This window comes from Paroedura picta, chromosome 10 (assembly GCF_049243985.1).
Source record: "Paroedura picta isolate Pp20150507F chromosome 10, Ppicta_v3.0, whole genome shotgun sequence".
NCBI classification, from domain to species: Eukaryota; Metazoa; Chordata; class Lepidosauria; order Squamata; family Gekkonidae; genus Paroedura; species Paroedura picta.
The window spans coordinates 28,673,123-28,688,715 of NC_135378.1; the positions used below are offsets into that span (position 1 = coordinate 28,673,123).

Below are 15,593 nucleotides of genomic sequence, written 5' to 3' on the forward strand. Positions count from 1 at the left end.
AGTATTTGAAAGGTTGTCATTTGGGGAGGGCAGGATGCTGTTCCCATTGGCTGCAGAGGAAAGGACATGCAGTAATGGGTTTAAACTACAAGTACAACGATATAGGCTAGATATCAGGAAAACATTTTTCACAGTCAGAGTAGTTCAGCAGTAGAATAGGCTGCCTAAGGAGGTGGTGAGCTCCCCCTCACTGGCAGTTTTCAAGCAAAGGTTGGATACACACTTTTTGTGGATGCTTTAGGATGCTTTGGGCTGATCCTGTGTTGAGCAGGGGGTTGGACTAGATGTGTTGAGCAGGGGGTTGGACCTGTAAGGCCCCTTCCAACTCTATGATTCTATGATTCTATAGATGGTACTAAAATTATTACAGAATAAATGAAATAAAGGTTTCTTCGTTGTTTGTTTATTATAGTGTAGGATCCAACCAGAACGATTTCTAGATATGTTCCGTTTTCAAATGGAAAGTTTCCTCAATGGTTGTCCTAAACATAAATGCTCAAAATGGATATCTTTCAATATTGAAAGGAATTGTACTCATACAAGTAAACCCATACTCTACCTTACCTTTGAATGTAAACATCATGAATCTCCAAATTTTCCCTTGAGGAAAATTTCCATTTGAAAATGGGACATATCTAGAAACCGTTCTGGTTGGATCCTACACGATAATAAAACAAGAATGAAGAACCCTTTACTTCATTTATTCTGTAATAATTTTAGTAACATCTATAGTAGCCTTGAGATAGGTCTTTTCTTTCTCTTATTGTATTCCCTTCCTCTCCCTGCAACAGTGACCTTGGTTATATGTCTTGCATGTAGTTGAAGTTTATATAAGTTTAGTCATAAACTGTAGAAGTCATAAAATTGTAAAGCTTGTTGATACCAGGATGTCACCGCAACTCAGCCTTTCTCAACCTTTTTATCATTGAGAAATGTGTGAAACATTCTTCAGGTATCGAGAAACTACAGAAGTGATGTAATCATGAAGAAGCTAGGAATTTGGTGCCAGGAGGGGAAAATATTGCCTAAAATCCACTTTGTTAAAATATTTGTCATTTTTCCAACTCTGTTTAATACCTCTGATTTCCCACTCCTCCTCCACATGCAGCCAGCTGGGTGACCTTGGGCTTGTCACAGTTCTCTCAGAGCTCTCTTGGCCCCACCTACCTCACAGGGTGTCTGTTGTGGGGAGAGGAAGAATAGGTGATTGTAAACCACTTTGACGCTCCTTTTGGTAGTGAAAAACAGGGTATAAAATCCAACTCTTCTTATTCTACCACTAAAGACAAACAAAGTCACTGAACAGTGAGGGCAATGATCCCGGGATGTTTCATCTTCATGATATTAGCTGATCAAAGACCATGAAACATCTCATTGCTCAGGTTGCTGTCCCGTCTGAGGTTCTTCCTCCTTGGTCTTATTCCATGGGCTTGTTGTCTGCTTCTTGCTTCTTCTTTAGGCCATGGCATCCTTTCTTCCTTAGGTCCTTTTCTGTCAAGTTCCTCTCTAGGATGTGAGCAGCTCAATAACTGGTAACTCCTCCAAGAAAAAGCACTTTGTATATACTAAACCCTCTATGATATTGTCTGCTCAGCCAGTCTAGCAGCTAACCCAAACTACCCTTTAAGATTATCAAAGTACATTGCAATATAAAGTGCAAATCAGAAGAGGTAAATTAGTAGACTTTATTGGACCAACTTCTGTTGGAAAGGTTCATGGAACTCTCCATCAGGCAGAAGAAGAAACCAGACAGTGCTCTGCCTGTATACAGCTAGAAATTTGAAAAACAATTATTTCCAGTCCCTTCAGACAGATAGTGGCCAAACCACAAAACACCAGTACATCAGACAGTTTTATACAAAACATTAAAATCAAGAAATTGTTCAAAAATGACCCAAGAAGCATTGGAACACTGTAATTGTCCTTTCCCAACTTTGCCTTCTTTGAAGGCTTGTCATATCCATTGTCTGTACAGTAGACATAAACAGCCAGGGAAGCTGTACAACCTCAAACATGACATGGACATGTGTCCTTGGCCAATCACAGTTGCCCTCTGCACATTCAATGTGTGCGTGAGATTATGGATGGATGTTTGCTTTTAAACTGTACATGTTGTCATAACAATTAAAGCACCAGTGTTCTTGTGTCCTTGATGCTCAAGGACTCTCACTCATGAGTGGGGTAATGTTGGGAGAATTGCTGATAAACTGTTTTGTCTGCAATCACTTTTATTCTCATCTGACATTCTCAAACATGCTAAAGACTGTTTAACTCATGCATTCCTTTTTATTTCAGTATCTCATAAAGTGTTGGATTTATGGACTTTGTCTGACGCATTTGTCGCTGACCCGAAAGAAATAGTGGTGGAAACTTTTGCCTTTCCATAATATATTTTACACTCCAAGGAAGGTTACAGTTGCTAGATTCAGCTCTGAAAATCTTGCTGAGTTTGGTATTCTGAATCACTTGGCCTTGTTTCCAAAGTGAAGCCAGCACACTGTCCATTATTCTGGATTGTATCCTGCTCCATGCTACTAGCAGACATAGATCTTTCCCTCCTTTACCCTTTTATCAGGAGCCCCCAAAAGGCACTGTTGGTGATGGGGGACCTTTTAATGTGTGGGCAGGGGCATCAGTAAGAAGGAAAATTGAGTGAGACAGTCCCTCTTCTATTAGTGGAATGGTCACAAGATACAACCTTCTGTTTTTTATTACCAGATTTCTTCCCCCCTAATTTATATCCCCCCCAACTGCCTGTTATTGTTGAGCATGTTGGCTTGATTCAGATATCACATGACACCAAGGTTTATGTTAAGTAAACATTGATTCCATTCATTGATATTTTTGCCACTGTTTAGCAACGTATTTATCTGCAACGGTGATTGTGGGGGGAGGCCATATAAATGGACTGAAGGAACTGAACACTGAAGCAACCTATACGTGCCCCCATTTTGGAATTCCATCCAGAACTTTTCCTAGTTGAATTATCACCATTAATAAAAAGTGAATTGCCAAACAGAGAACAATACAATTTCAGAACAATACAGTGACTGAATGGTGACTGGCCAATCTGTAGTTGACAGCAGGACAAGTTAAAGTCAAGAGGAAGCAAAGCAAGGAGGGTGAAATGGCCTGAAGACCTAAAAGACAAGAAAGGCACAAGAGCTGCAGGCAGCAGAGGACTACAGTTCCCATGTTGCTCAGATCAGGGGGTCTTACCTGCTCTGCCCTGGCCTATTGCTATTAAGAAGATTTCTTGCTCATTTAACATCCCCTATGTCTGGCAAGCTTATCTATTTATCATATGGCATGTTTTGTGTAACCAGGAGATCCAAGGATTGTTTAGCAACCAGGAAAGGGACGTTTGGAGGTGATTTGCCATTTCCTGCTTCCATGTCATGACTCCTAATGTTCCTTGGGGGAACTACCACCCAAATACTCACCAGGGTCATCCCTGCATAACTTCTGAGATCTGACAGGACTGAGCTTGCCTGGGCTATTTAGGTCTGTCAAGAACTGAGTGGTCATGCATAGGCCAAACCCCAACAGACAGCTCTCAGGTTCCGGATGGCCAAGGGCCTCAGGATTGATAGTCCATTCCTATTTTTTTCTTTCTCTCTGAGTAAACATTTTAAAGCACATGGATTGACAGCCTCCAAGGAACTGGTGCTTCCTGCTGCCATTAAAAGATTTGGGCCAATGTGACTTATCAAATACAACAGTTTGTATCCAATGAAATTAGCTCATGGTGTAGGAATTTCCTGCTCCACTCTCCCACTACAGCCAACTGAGTCTCCTGAAAATGTTGTTCCTGGAGGTCAGTAGGTCATTAGGAACCGTAAAAGGGAGGCTGGAAATGAAATGGGAACTGGAGAAAATCATGACTACCTCTTCCAAGTGTTCCAACAGTCTTCAGAACTGCAACATTAGCTAACAAAATTCTCTCAGTAATGCCATACTTGTCCCCTGTAGAATTTGGTGTACTATTCTATTTTAGCATCTAGAAAGAATTCCCCATTGTAATTTTTGCAGAATAGAGAATACTTGCGCCATATACTCTGCTTGACCTCTCAAATCAATGTCTGGTACCTTTTCATGCATTCCTCTACCTGTTAATGTCCCCCTTACTGGCATGTATTATAGGGCCTTTGGGTGACAGCCCAATGTCATGGAATGCAGTTGCTGAGGAAATCTGCTTTTCCCCTGCACTGTTCACCTTTCAACAAGTGACAATGTGACTTTTTAAGAGGAGTTTCCCATCCTCCCTGAGTTGATTCTTCTTTCTCTTCTGCTACCAGGTGTCTGATCCCTCTCTCCATGGTGATTTAGTTTAATGTTGCTTTTGTTTTGTTAATTTTTATTTGGATACTTGTGTTTTCAATTTTTTTTAATGGAGTTTGCTGCTTTGGTGATCCCTGATCAAAAAGTTGGATGCAAATACTTTGAATAAATAAATATTGAAGGTGTACAAACACATCACATACCATGGCCAGTTCTTTATCAGTATAAATAAGATTGATAAATATATCATCTAAATGCTGTAGCTGTCACTTCTGTATTATCTGATGAGATCAATTGGAAAAGACCAACAATGGAGCTGTTGGATGTTGTCATAGTTTCTCCCGTTCCTGTAAGATATCTTCAAACAGTAGAAATAATGGCTCAGCTTTGGGAACACAGGAACTAGGCCTGAGCACAGTTCTATTGAACCTCAATTTATCCTGTAAATAATTAGGACCAGGGATCTTTTGAGGACTATTACATTCCAATCTGAATGGCAGTCGGTAGCAGATTAACCACACAATTTGAACAAAAACTTTCAAACACATAACATGTGTAGCATACAGGACAGAAGGTGCTCAGAAATAGCCATCACTTGATGTAGTATTTGGGTTGCATGTAAAGATAACCAATCCAGTAAACAAGGTTGAACAGAGTGAAGGCTGTGGGAAAGAAGATCCGGGAGTAGGAGTCTATTTTGGCCACCCGAATGTGTATTCTTCCTTCTCGCCATGATCCTGTGCGGCAGTCCTCAAAGCAACAAAAGAAGCTGGTACAGTCCTTACCTTCGAGGCACTCATAGCCATAACGGTCATCATGCTCTTGAAGGTGATGGATATTGTTTATTGGGATTAATGTTGAGCCAGGGCGGACAGCGAGAGCAGGTGGATGCTAAAAACAAGAAGATAAGAGGGCAGGTCTTCCTCAAGTCTCATCGGCGCAAAGCAAAGCCACACAACTTCTCGCAATCCCATTCATCAGTTGCACATACTACAATCTTTTTCGTCCAATGTAAGGAGTGTGTTTATTGTATCAGAACATCATGTTGGATTGGCATATCCGGCCATTGTTTTGCATGAAAGGGGGAGAACCAGGGCTTTGGAGTAGATATTTATTTAACCAAATGGCACTATGATTCTATGATCTCAGGAAAGGATGAAGTGGTAGTAGTAGTATGTTTACTATGGAATTACACCAGAGCAAAGAAAGGATGAAGAAACTAACTCTCATGCATCAGTGCTCTTGCATCTTCCAGTGACCATTTGATAAGGAAAATCTAAATTGCTTCTCCAACAGGGAAACTTGTTGTCTACAGTCATTGTTGTCTACAGACATTGCCATGCTGTCAGGACCACAGGTTGACTATCCCTGCTTTACTGGACTGCCTTGTTATTAGACCCAAGTCCCTAATTTGGCAAAGAGATGGTCCTTCTATTTTCCCAACATGGTGGCTGAGCCTCAAATCAATGACTGTATATCTTGCTGGGGTTTGTCTAATTGAACTGAAAGGATACCAGCAGCCCAAGGAATTATTCATTCAAAAGCTTTGACAAAAGTTGCTGAAATTGTATGATTAAATTTTAAATTGGTATTACAGCACAAGCTGCTTTTTCAGCATTCTTCATAACATTTAGGATCTAATTGAGCCAATTACCATCAGCAATGTTGTTAAAATGCAACACTTAGACACATTATAATGGAGCAGGCAGATAATTGCTTATCATGTAAAGAAATAAAAGTTCCTGATAGGGCCTGTTTTTGACATTTTGGTTACTAAACAATTATATCTTGTTGGCTGAAAGAATCTAATTCCTTTAATTGAATTGTAAGCATTACGGATAAGCTTTGGGATCAAAGCAAGTAGAATGCCTCAACACCCAAATGTAAAAGAATGTCCATATCAATAAGCTGTAATGTTGCTATTCATACAATCTATCTAGGTCTTCAAGCAATTGAAGTCTGCTCTGTTAAACAATGTTAGTCTGCTCTGTTAACCAAACACACACTCTCAGAGAAACCAATTTGGCCAACATGATGGGTTCCCCCCCCCCTCCAATTTCCACAATAGTTCTTCCTAAAAACCATTTATGATCAGCATCCTTTCTGTAGATTCAAACAAACACTGAGATGGATCCTGACAGTGTCCAAGAGAGGAGAAAACCCCTTCAGACTAACCAAAAAGGCTAAGATGAGGATTGTGGGATCAATGTAGATAAAAGTCATATGCCTACTAGAGGAGAATAACTGGAAGAGTCACATTCCAGCTTAAGGTTTTGGTAATTACCTTCAAGGACATATGCAGTCTGGGCCCAGTGTACCCAAGGGCTAGCCTCTCTGCCTACACCCCTCAAAGAGCTCTGTGTTCTGCCACCTCCAACTGGCTAGTGATCCCGGGTCCCATGGAAGTCCGCTTGACCTCAAGCAGGGCCAGAGCCTTCTCTGTCCTGGTGGAATGAACTCCCATTGGAGATAAAGCCCTAATGGAACTAAAACAGTTCTGCAGCACCTGCAAATGGGAGCTCCTCCACCCGGCATTTGGTTGAGGCTGACTAAAGCCAAACAACACTGACTGGGGCCTGAACCTTCCTCCTTTGAACCCATATGCTGACCAACCTGGGGTCTGCTAGATTGTTTATTTATTATTGTTAGACTGTTGTTGTCATGAACCTAGATTCATGCCATCCTGATGCTGCATTTCTCACACTTCTCTGATCTTACTGGCCAGCTCTGGCCAAGGCCATAAAGCAATAAACCTGTCCTCTGGTCTTCTTACTCCCTTCCTTTCCCAGCGGGAGAGGCTCCATGCGAATGTATCAATCTTACTGTAAGTGACCTTGCGGAGACAACCCAAAGTCTCAACAAAGTGCGAACCGCTTGATAAGGTTCCGGACCATCTGGCGGCTTGGGAACCGACTCTCCTCTGTTACTTTTCCACTCTCCCCCCGAAATACCTTTGGCCCCTCTCCCTTATTTGGTGGGCTCTGTAACTGCCCCGCGTGTTCCTTTGTACTTTGTTATTATCAAGATCTTTGCTTAGGAAGATCTTGGCATGCTTTAGCTTTCTGTGGACTTAGCCTAATAAAGCTCTTTCTCGGAAATTTGCAACTGACTATTGGATTTCGAATGTGCCTTTACTTGGGACTCCACAGGCTGGGCTCAGCCTGATTCCTGACAGTTGTTTTCTCTGTTTATTGCTATTATTATTTGACATAGAAACAGAGTTCGATGTACTGTTCTTTTTTTTCGTTCCATGTGAACCACCCTGAGCCTTAGGGGAGAATGGTAGACAAATGTCACAAATAAATACATAAAGGAATAAAGGAAGGAACAAACAGATGCCAGTGGCAGTTCCCCCACCAGTGCTTGGCAAAAGGTAACCCTAGAACTGACCAATGTATATGGTGGCAGTCATAATAAATGACTGGAGTGTAACCCATTACCCCACTCAGCTAGCATGGAACTTTGCTTCTGCAGAAGACTCCTTCTGTTGCCAAAAAGTCCCGCCCCCCCTTAGCTGAGTGGCATGGCTAGATGTGATCCGTTATTTTTTACTTCTGATGGCAAACAATCCGGAAATTGCAAATCTGATGGTTTGTTTGTTGTAAGTGTTTGCTTCAGCACTTAGAGATGATGTAATTACAATGATTTAAATCTCAGAGGTTCCTCTGTCCCAATCCTTAGCATTTTTTTATGCCAATAAAGGTCTTCTGATTCCTTTGCTTCTTCTCACTCTTCTGCTTGAGAGCGCTCTTTGCAGCCCTGTTTCAGAATTCCCTCATTCTGCTATTATGTTTAGGAACATCATAAAACGCTTCACTTTGTAATAAGAAGGAGTAACATCTTATTTATTTATAGGAGCTGACTAAATTTATATATTTTCTAATGATACGCTGTGCATTAATGTTTTAGTATGTTTTCCATTTGGGGATTATTAAATGTTTATTATGTTCCTGGCATGTGAGTCTTTTTGGAAGCTCAGGCTCACAGCAGTGAGAAGGCAGCGGTTAGCAGCACAGCCAGCAGGGCAGTCAAGTCTGTGTCCCCAAAGAGAAAGAAAATCACTGCAGTTCAGCAGCCAAATACTTGGTCACATGTCAAAATGTGTCTGGAGTGCCAAAAAGGTCCTGACCTGTATACCCAGTCTAGCCTGACCTCATCGGGTGTTGAAAGCTAAGCAGGTTCAGTCCTGGTTAGAATTGTGATGGGGGACCACCATGGAATATCAGGGTCAAGACACAGGGGCAGACAATGGCAAAACACCTCTCAATGTCTCCTTCCTTGAAAGCCATCCAGGGTCACCATAAATTGACTGAGACTTGATGGCACTTTCCACCACTGCCAATGTCAAAAAGACCACAGGGATAGGCAAAACATCTGTGGTTGTTAATATTGACGTATGTTTGGAGTGTACTGGCTCAGGACGGTTTACAAGATAGAAACATCATATCCCAAACCACCAAAACAGTTAAAACCATAAAGTGCATTTTGATTCCATTAAAGGTAGGTAAAGGTATCCCCTGTGCAAGCACCGAGTCATGTCTGACCTTGAGGTGACACCCTCTAGCGTTTTCTTGGCAGACTCAGTACAGGGTGGTTTGACATTCCCTTCCCCAGTCATTACCATGTACCCCCCAGCAAGCTGGGTACTTATTTTACCGACCTCAGAAGGATGGAAGGCTGAGTCAACCTTGAGCCGGCTGCTGGGATCGAACTCCCAGCCTCACGACCAGAGCTTCAGACAGCATGTCAGCTGCCTTACCACCCTGCACCACAAGAGGCTCATTTGATTCTGTTATACACTGGTATATGAGCTGACTTGCGAAATCACTTGTATTCCTGGGGGAGGACTCTTGTAAGAGGGGACCAGCTCAGTGTTATTTTGTAGTTCATTGGCCCCAACTAAATGCCTGGTGGAAGAGCTCCGTTTGGGAGGCCCTTTGGAACTTTGTACATTCCTGGAGGGCCTGCAACTCTTCTGGGAGATCATTCTAATACGTTGGCTCCAGAACCGAGAAGGCCCTGGCCATGGCTTGGGCCAAGCATACTGTTGTATCTGTAGAACTGTTGAGGTCAAGCATGAGTCTGAGGCAGGATTGTAGCTTACAATGTAACTGACCAATGCACGCTAGATCCCATCTGGCGGGTCAAGTCAGTTTAAACTGAAATTGACCAATAGCATGCACTGGCAGGAAGACCCATTGTTTGCTTATATATATAAATTGGGGTTTTCAGGAGGGTGGAGTTGGTTCAGTTCAGTTCCATTCTGAAGTCATAATAATGAGTTCAAATAATAATAATGAACTTCATACCATTCTGAAGTCATAATAATGAGCTCAAATCCAGTGTCCATGTCCACCTCTGAACCCACGGATTTAACACATGTCTTGGGGGGCAGCGATCACCAGCTGTTTTGACTTGGTGGAGCATGGTGATCTACAAGGGGCATAGCCAGCATTTATAGCTAAAAAAAGGGAAGAGTAAAGATTGGCAGATTAAAAAAAAAAGAAACTGCATCTTGGGATCAGCTCTTTAGTTCTAGTGTATAATTATTGACTATTTAATCATTGGGTGTGTTTTTTTCCTCCAAAAAAAAAGATTTCTGTTCCAGGAAGCATACAAAAATGTAGAACACATTATACCCAACGTCTACAGCATCAGAACCCAGCAATGATCTCTCATCACCCTAGCAAGGAACAGGAGTGACCTTTTTGAAACTTCTTTGCCACAAAAAGGGCAGTTTCAAGTGACAACTGGATGAAAGACTGAGAACTATAAGCAGGAGGGAGGGGGGGGGAGAAGGAAGTGACAAAACTGACCAGAGTCCCCACGAAAAGGTATATGCAATCTCTCCAAAGACCTGCTCAAGATGTTTTTTAACTAATAAAACCATTAAACACTTGAAAAGTGGATGGAAACTTTAATAGATGGAGAATTGTGCAGCCAGGATGTAGACTGGAAGGGACCATACCACTTCACTCTTGGCCTGTCTACACTGACATCTAGTTTGTTTCTGGGCACAATTCAAGGTGCTGGCCTTGACCTTCAAAGCCCTATATTGTTTGGGACCAACATTCCTGAATGAACACCTGATCACTTATGAACCCACCCAACCATTACAGATCTTTGGAGGCCCTGCTTCGGGTACTCTATCTTCTATGCTCAGGAGGGCATTCTTGGTCATGGCACCAAATCTATGGAACTTTCTTCCCAGGGGTATTCATCTGTTGCCTTCTTTTGCAGCTTCTACCAGCAGGTGAGATTTTTGTTTGGTTTGCTTTGACATTCCCCCAATGATCCCTCCTTCCTAACCAATGATTTTAGGATTTGTATGTATTTAATTTGTTTCATATTTATTTTAACTTTTTTAGAAAGTATTTTAATGATCCATATTTGGGAGGAGGGATGACTTTATTATCTCACATACTTCAAACCCATATTTTTATCTTGTATATATTGAATTGTTAGTCACTTTCTCAGCCCTTTTAAGGACAGCAAAGCGGAATATAAATCTGTTAATAAGACTGTCTGCCAGCTAAAATCTGCTCATCGACCTTTCTCACTGTGCTCCCACTGTGAGGTTGGTGGCAATAAAAGACAGGACCTGTTCAGTGGTGGCACATCATCTCCCCCTTGAGGATCACCTGGTACCTACATTGCTTTATTTTAAGTGCCAGGACAAACCATTTCTGTTCACTCAGGCTTTTAATTAAGGCGGCATTTCTCAACTTTGTTACTGTCGAGGAATCCCTGAAACATTATTCAAGCTTCGAGAAATCCCAGAAGTGATCCTATCATATGGTTGGAAAGCTGAGCTGTTTATATGCCCACCCAAGGCCCCTCCTCTTCCCACCCCCTCCAAGCTCATTATTAGCCATTTTGGGAGGGGGTGAGTAGGATGACATGACCATATATGGTTATATCACCCAATATATATATATATATATATATATATATATATATATATATATATATATATATATATATATATATATATATATATATATATATATATATATATATATATATATATATATATATATATATATATATATATATATATATATATATATATATATATATATATATATATATATAACTCCCACCCATTCCAGAAACTCTTCCAGAGTCATCAAAAATCCTCAGGGTTTCACGAAACCCTGGTTGAAAAAAACCTGAATTAAGGGTTTTAATCAATATATTTTGATGCATTGTTTTTATTTTAAAATCCACCTCAGCAGTTTTCTGGAGAAGTAGTATATTTTAAAAATGTTAATAAAAGAAATGCATTAAAAACAAGACCCTTGGAAAAAAGCAAGTGTCACTGTGAAAAAAAAGACAACAATGGCATAAAATCTGCCCTGTGGAATCTCAGAGGATGTTGATAAAATGATGCTTGCATGAGGAGCAGCCCATAAAATATGTGAAAGATAAAACCCCATAGTTCAAAGCCAAGTTAAGAAGGAATGCCTTAGCTTGGTGCCTAAATGAATTTAAGAGAGGCCAGGCAAGCTTCACCTCTAAAGCCACCTTCTCTGAGAGTTGCAGCTAAAGAGATTCGCTCCAAGTCTCCTTTCTGACCACCAGGAGATGCAGCACCTCCAGCCTCTCCTCTGAGCCAGTTGTCTACTCCGCTGGTTGTAAACTCAAGCCTTCAGGTGTGCTGCACAGCAGGTAACAGCAAGCAAAAGGACTAGGGACAACAACCTGACCTTGCGTTTCACTTGGGAATCTTAAAAATACAGAGCTGTTCTCTGGTTTGTACGATGTGTGCATATAATAGGGTGTAACTGCAGATCAATATTTTCCTGGATTGTGGAAGCCTGGTAGGAAGGAACAAACAATTTGAATCCAGAGTTGCCCCCACCATTTTTTTAATATAACAGTGGAAGGAATAAACAGTGCAGGAGTAAATCAAAGAGAAATACTGTGTGGCAGAAATGGCTAATTACAGTCGCTGCACATAGAGACAATCACGGAGAAACCCACTGTAGGTTCTTTGCCAACTACCACTTGAATGTTTTGACTGTTACATACAACCGTTCTGCGTTTCCTTAACTGAACTGAACCGAAGACGGTAAAGCACCAAAATGTTTTTGGTTATTTTTACTTCAAGCTAATTCTGCCATCAATTAAAATTATTTGAAGGAAGATACTGTGATAAGTTTTTTTTAATGTTTATTATAATAATAATTAGCAATTTCTGCCACACGGTATTTCTATTTGTTTTACTCCAACCAGTTTTTTTGCTGTGAAGCCTTGGGACTGGGTTCTGCAAATGCCTCTCTCTTTTTTTAAAAAAAAAAGCCCTCTGGCTCTGCCCATAAACCATCCCAAAACTATGGGGCTTCATCCTTGCCTTGTCTCTGCAATGCCTGACACTATCCCCAAGCTTCCTGTCTGTCTTGGCCAGGGGTAGTCAAACTGCGGCCCTCCAGATGTCCATGGACTACAATTCCCAGAAGCCCCTGCCAGCATTCGCTGGCAGGGGTTCCTGGGAATTGTAGTCCATGGACATCTGGAGAGCCGCAGTTTGATTACCCCTGGTCTTGGCCCTGAGGAATCTGCCCCTCCAAGCTGTCCAGCTACATAGTGGAATGTTTGGTTCTGAAAGTGAAAATGTAGCCAGTATGGTGCCATAGTTAGAATGACGGATTCGAGCTAGGAGGACCGGGCTTGAAAACCCTGCTTCGGGTCACATACCTCACATGGAGGGGGGTGGCTGGGAAAGAGAGCCATATAAGTGGCCTCAGCTTCTTGGAGGAAGGTGGAATAAAACATGCTCTTCAGGTCAGCCTTACAGACTACCATGCAGGAGCTCCTCAGAGCCACTGCCTGGACACTGCAGAAAACATCAGCCATGATGTACGGGCAGGGTGGTCCTTCCAACATAGCTTTTCCAGAGTGGAAAAATGGTGCGTGGAAGCAGCAACAGCATTGGCCATCTCCAGGAGAGCCAGTGTGGAGTCATGGTTAAGAGCGGTGGCTTCTAATCAGGAGAACCAGGATGATTCCCCATTCCTCCACATGCAGCCAGCTGGGTGACCTCAGGCCAGATGCAGATCTCTCAGAGTTCTCTCAGCCCCATTTACCTCATAGGTGTCTGCTGTAGGGAGAGGAAGGCAAGGCAATTGTAAGCTGCTGTGAGACACTTGCGGCCTGCTGGGGGCCTTGGGCCAGTCAGTCCTTTAAGAGCTCTCTCAGCCTCACCTTCCTCACAAGGTGTCTGTTGTGGGGAGAGGAAGGGAAGGCGATTGTAAGCCGCTTTGAGACTCCTTCAGGAAGTGAAAAGTAGGATACAAAAAAAAACCAGTTTTCTTCTTCTTCCTGGAAAAGCCACGAGGCTGAAGGAGCAATTGTTGCTCTGCTTGGCAGCCCAAGAGAGGGTATATTTCACCACCTGACCCCCCCCCCCCCGCTCTGCATGCCTGCCACACTCCATGAAAACCAAGTGACAGAGTAGGACTGTACTGTATTAATAAAATATGTTTTCCTTTTGTTTTGCCATTTATCACAGTGTCACAAATAGTTAGAAATGCATACATGATTTATAAATGTCAGGGTTGTCTACCCCAGGACTTGATTGGGCACAATGCAAAATGCTGATTCGTAGATATTTTGGGTTTGCAGCTTGTATGAGCAGAGGGAATTGTTTTCCTAACAAAGCACAAACCCAAGAGATGGCGGGGAGGGGGTGCAGACTGGAATAAAAGTGAGATGTCTCATTGGTTACTTCATTAAAATACTTAACACCTCCCCCAGCCCCAACCACCATCTTGCTCACTGTCTGCAGCAGCAAAAGGAGGCTTGCAAAAACAGGGCTAGCCAAGAACAAAACAGAAGAGGAGGACCAAAATTTGAACTACGACAACTTGTCCAAAATACAATTCCCAGGGTGCTGCCAGCAACAGAAAAAAAAAAGAGTTTTCCAAGCTTCTGAAGGCAGTCCAGTAAAGCAGGGGTAGTCAACCTGTGGTCCTCCAGATGTTCATGGACTACAATTCCCATGAGCCCCTGCCAGCATTTGCATCTGGAGGACCACAGGTTGACTACCCCTGCTATCTTCTCCTGGGAAGCTGTTTCAGAGGGCTTGTGCTACAGCCAAAAAAAGACCACTTTCAACCCACGGCAGATATAACTTTCAGTGAAAGCACCATCCAAAAGAGATCTCAGAGAATTTACTTATTTATTACGTTACCATTTGACCTATTTCCAAGACCTCAGACTGAAACTGAAAACACTATTTTTAGTTTGCGTGGCAAAAATCAAGAATTTAAAAGTATATCCAGCAATACCCTCTATATATTCTGTTAAGATCTCAGGTAGTCATTTGAATTTCAAATGAGGATGTGGGTGACATGGGTCAAGTCCACATTTTACCAAGAAGCTCCCCGGATGACCTCGGTCAGTCCCTGGCTCTCAGCATAACCAATCTAACAGCATAAAGATATCATAAAGTAGATCGTAATTGTTTGAACCCCTGACCTGGATAGCCCAGGCTAGTCCAATCTTGTCAGAACTTAAGCAAGGTCAGCTCTGTCTGGCACTTGGATAGGAAACCACCAAGGAAGTCTACAGTTGCTACACAATGGCAAATGGCCTCTCTAGGCATAAGTTGTCAGCTGGAGTTTAAGGAGGAGTGCCTGGGGTGTGCCGAGTCTAGAACAGGCCTAGTCAACCAAGGTTTTGTGAATCCCTGGGGTTTCTCCCATTGGGTTATATGATCATTTATGGTCATATTGATCTGCCCCCCCCCCCAGAATGGCCAATGATGAGCCTGGAGGAGGTAGGAAGGGGAGGGGCCCTGGGTGGGCGTATCCACAGTTCTGGTTCCCAACCATATTTTTCACGATCGCACCACTTTTGGGGTTTCTCAAAGCCTGAAGAATGCTTCAGGGTGGAAAAGTAGAGAAAGGCTGCTCTAGAAGTTATGTGAAGAAGATAGGGAAGGGTTTGGGGGCAAGGGGCTCTCTGGGTTATGTCTACCAATGAGGTGCTGCAATGGGAGAAGCAAGAGGCTAGGTTGCTGCAGGAACAGTGCTCAGATGAAGCCCCACCACCACCACCCCTTTTCTACCCTCCTCTGTTTTTTTCCATGGCATACTGAACAGCTCCCAGCTACTCTCCAATCTCTGCACCCCATTTCCTTCTGCTACTACCGTGAGGTTACTACTTGCTAGATAGCCTTCCTGACCCCTCATTATTATTGTCATAAAGAGGGAGGTGGAGATGCAAAGTGCAGGAGATGCCATTTGGAAGGGCTGGCCTGCAACCCAGTTCCAGAGGTGTCACCCTCCCATTTTTGGGTTTTGTCC

The 15,593-nt window shown here is 42.6% G+C and overlaps 1 protein-coding gene across 3 annotated transcripts in view; it reads right to left on the bottom strand.

Annotated features, from left to right (window-relative positions):
• Nucleotides 1-1,671: 1,671 nt before the first annotated feature.
• The window catches only part of GABRG1 (gamma-aminobutyric acid type A receptor subunit gamma1), an 86,264-nt gene continuing 72,342 nt past the window's right edge, over nucleotides 1,672-15,593 (bottom strand). For 2 of the 3 annotated variants that reach the window (XM_077301880.1, XM_077301879.1), the window contains one exon: nucleotides 1,672-5,172. In XM_077301880.1, the coding sequence (XP_077157995.1) occupies nucleotides 4,873-5,172 (300 nt within the window). In that variant the 3' untranslated portion in view covers nucleotides 1,672-4,872. Of the gene's footprint in view, nucleotides 5,173-9,628; nucleotides 9,743-15,593 lie in introns of those variants that run through there. The other variant, XM_077301881.1, reaches the window with a different exon arrangement.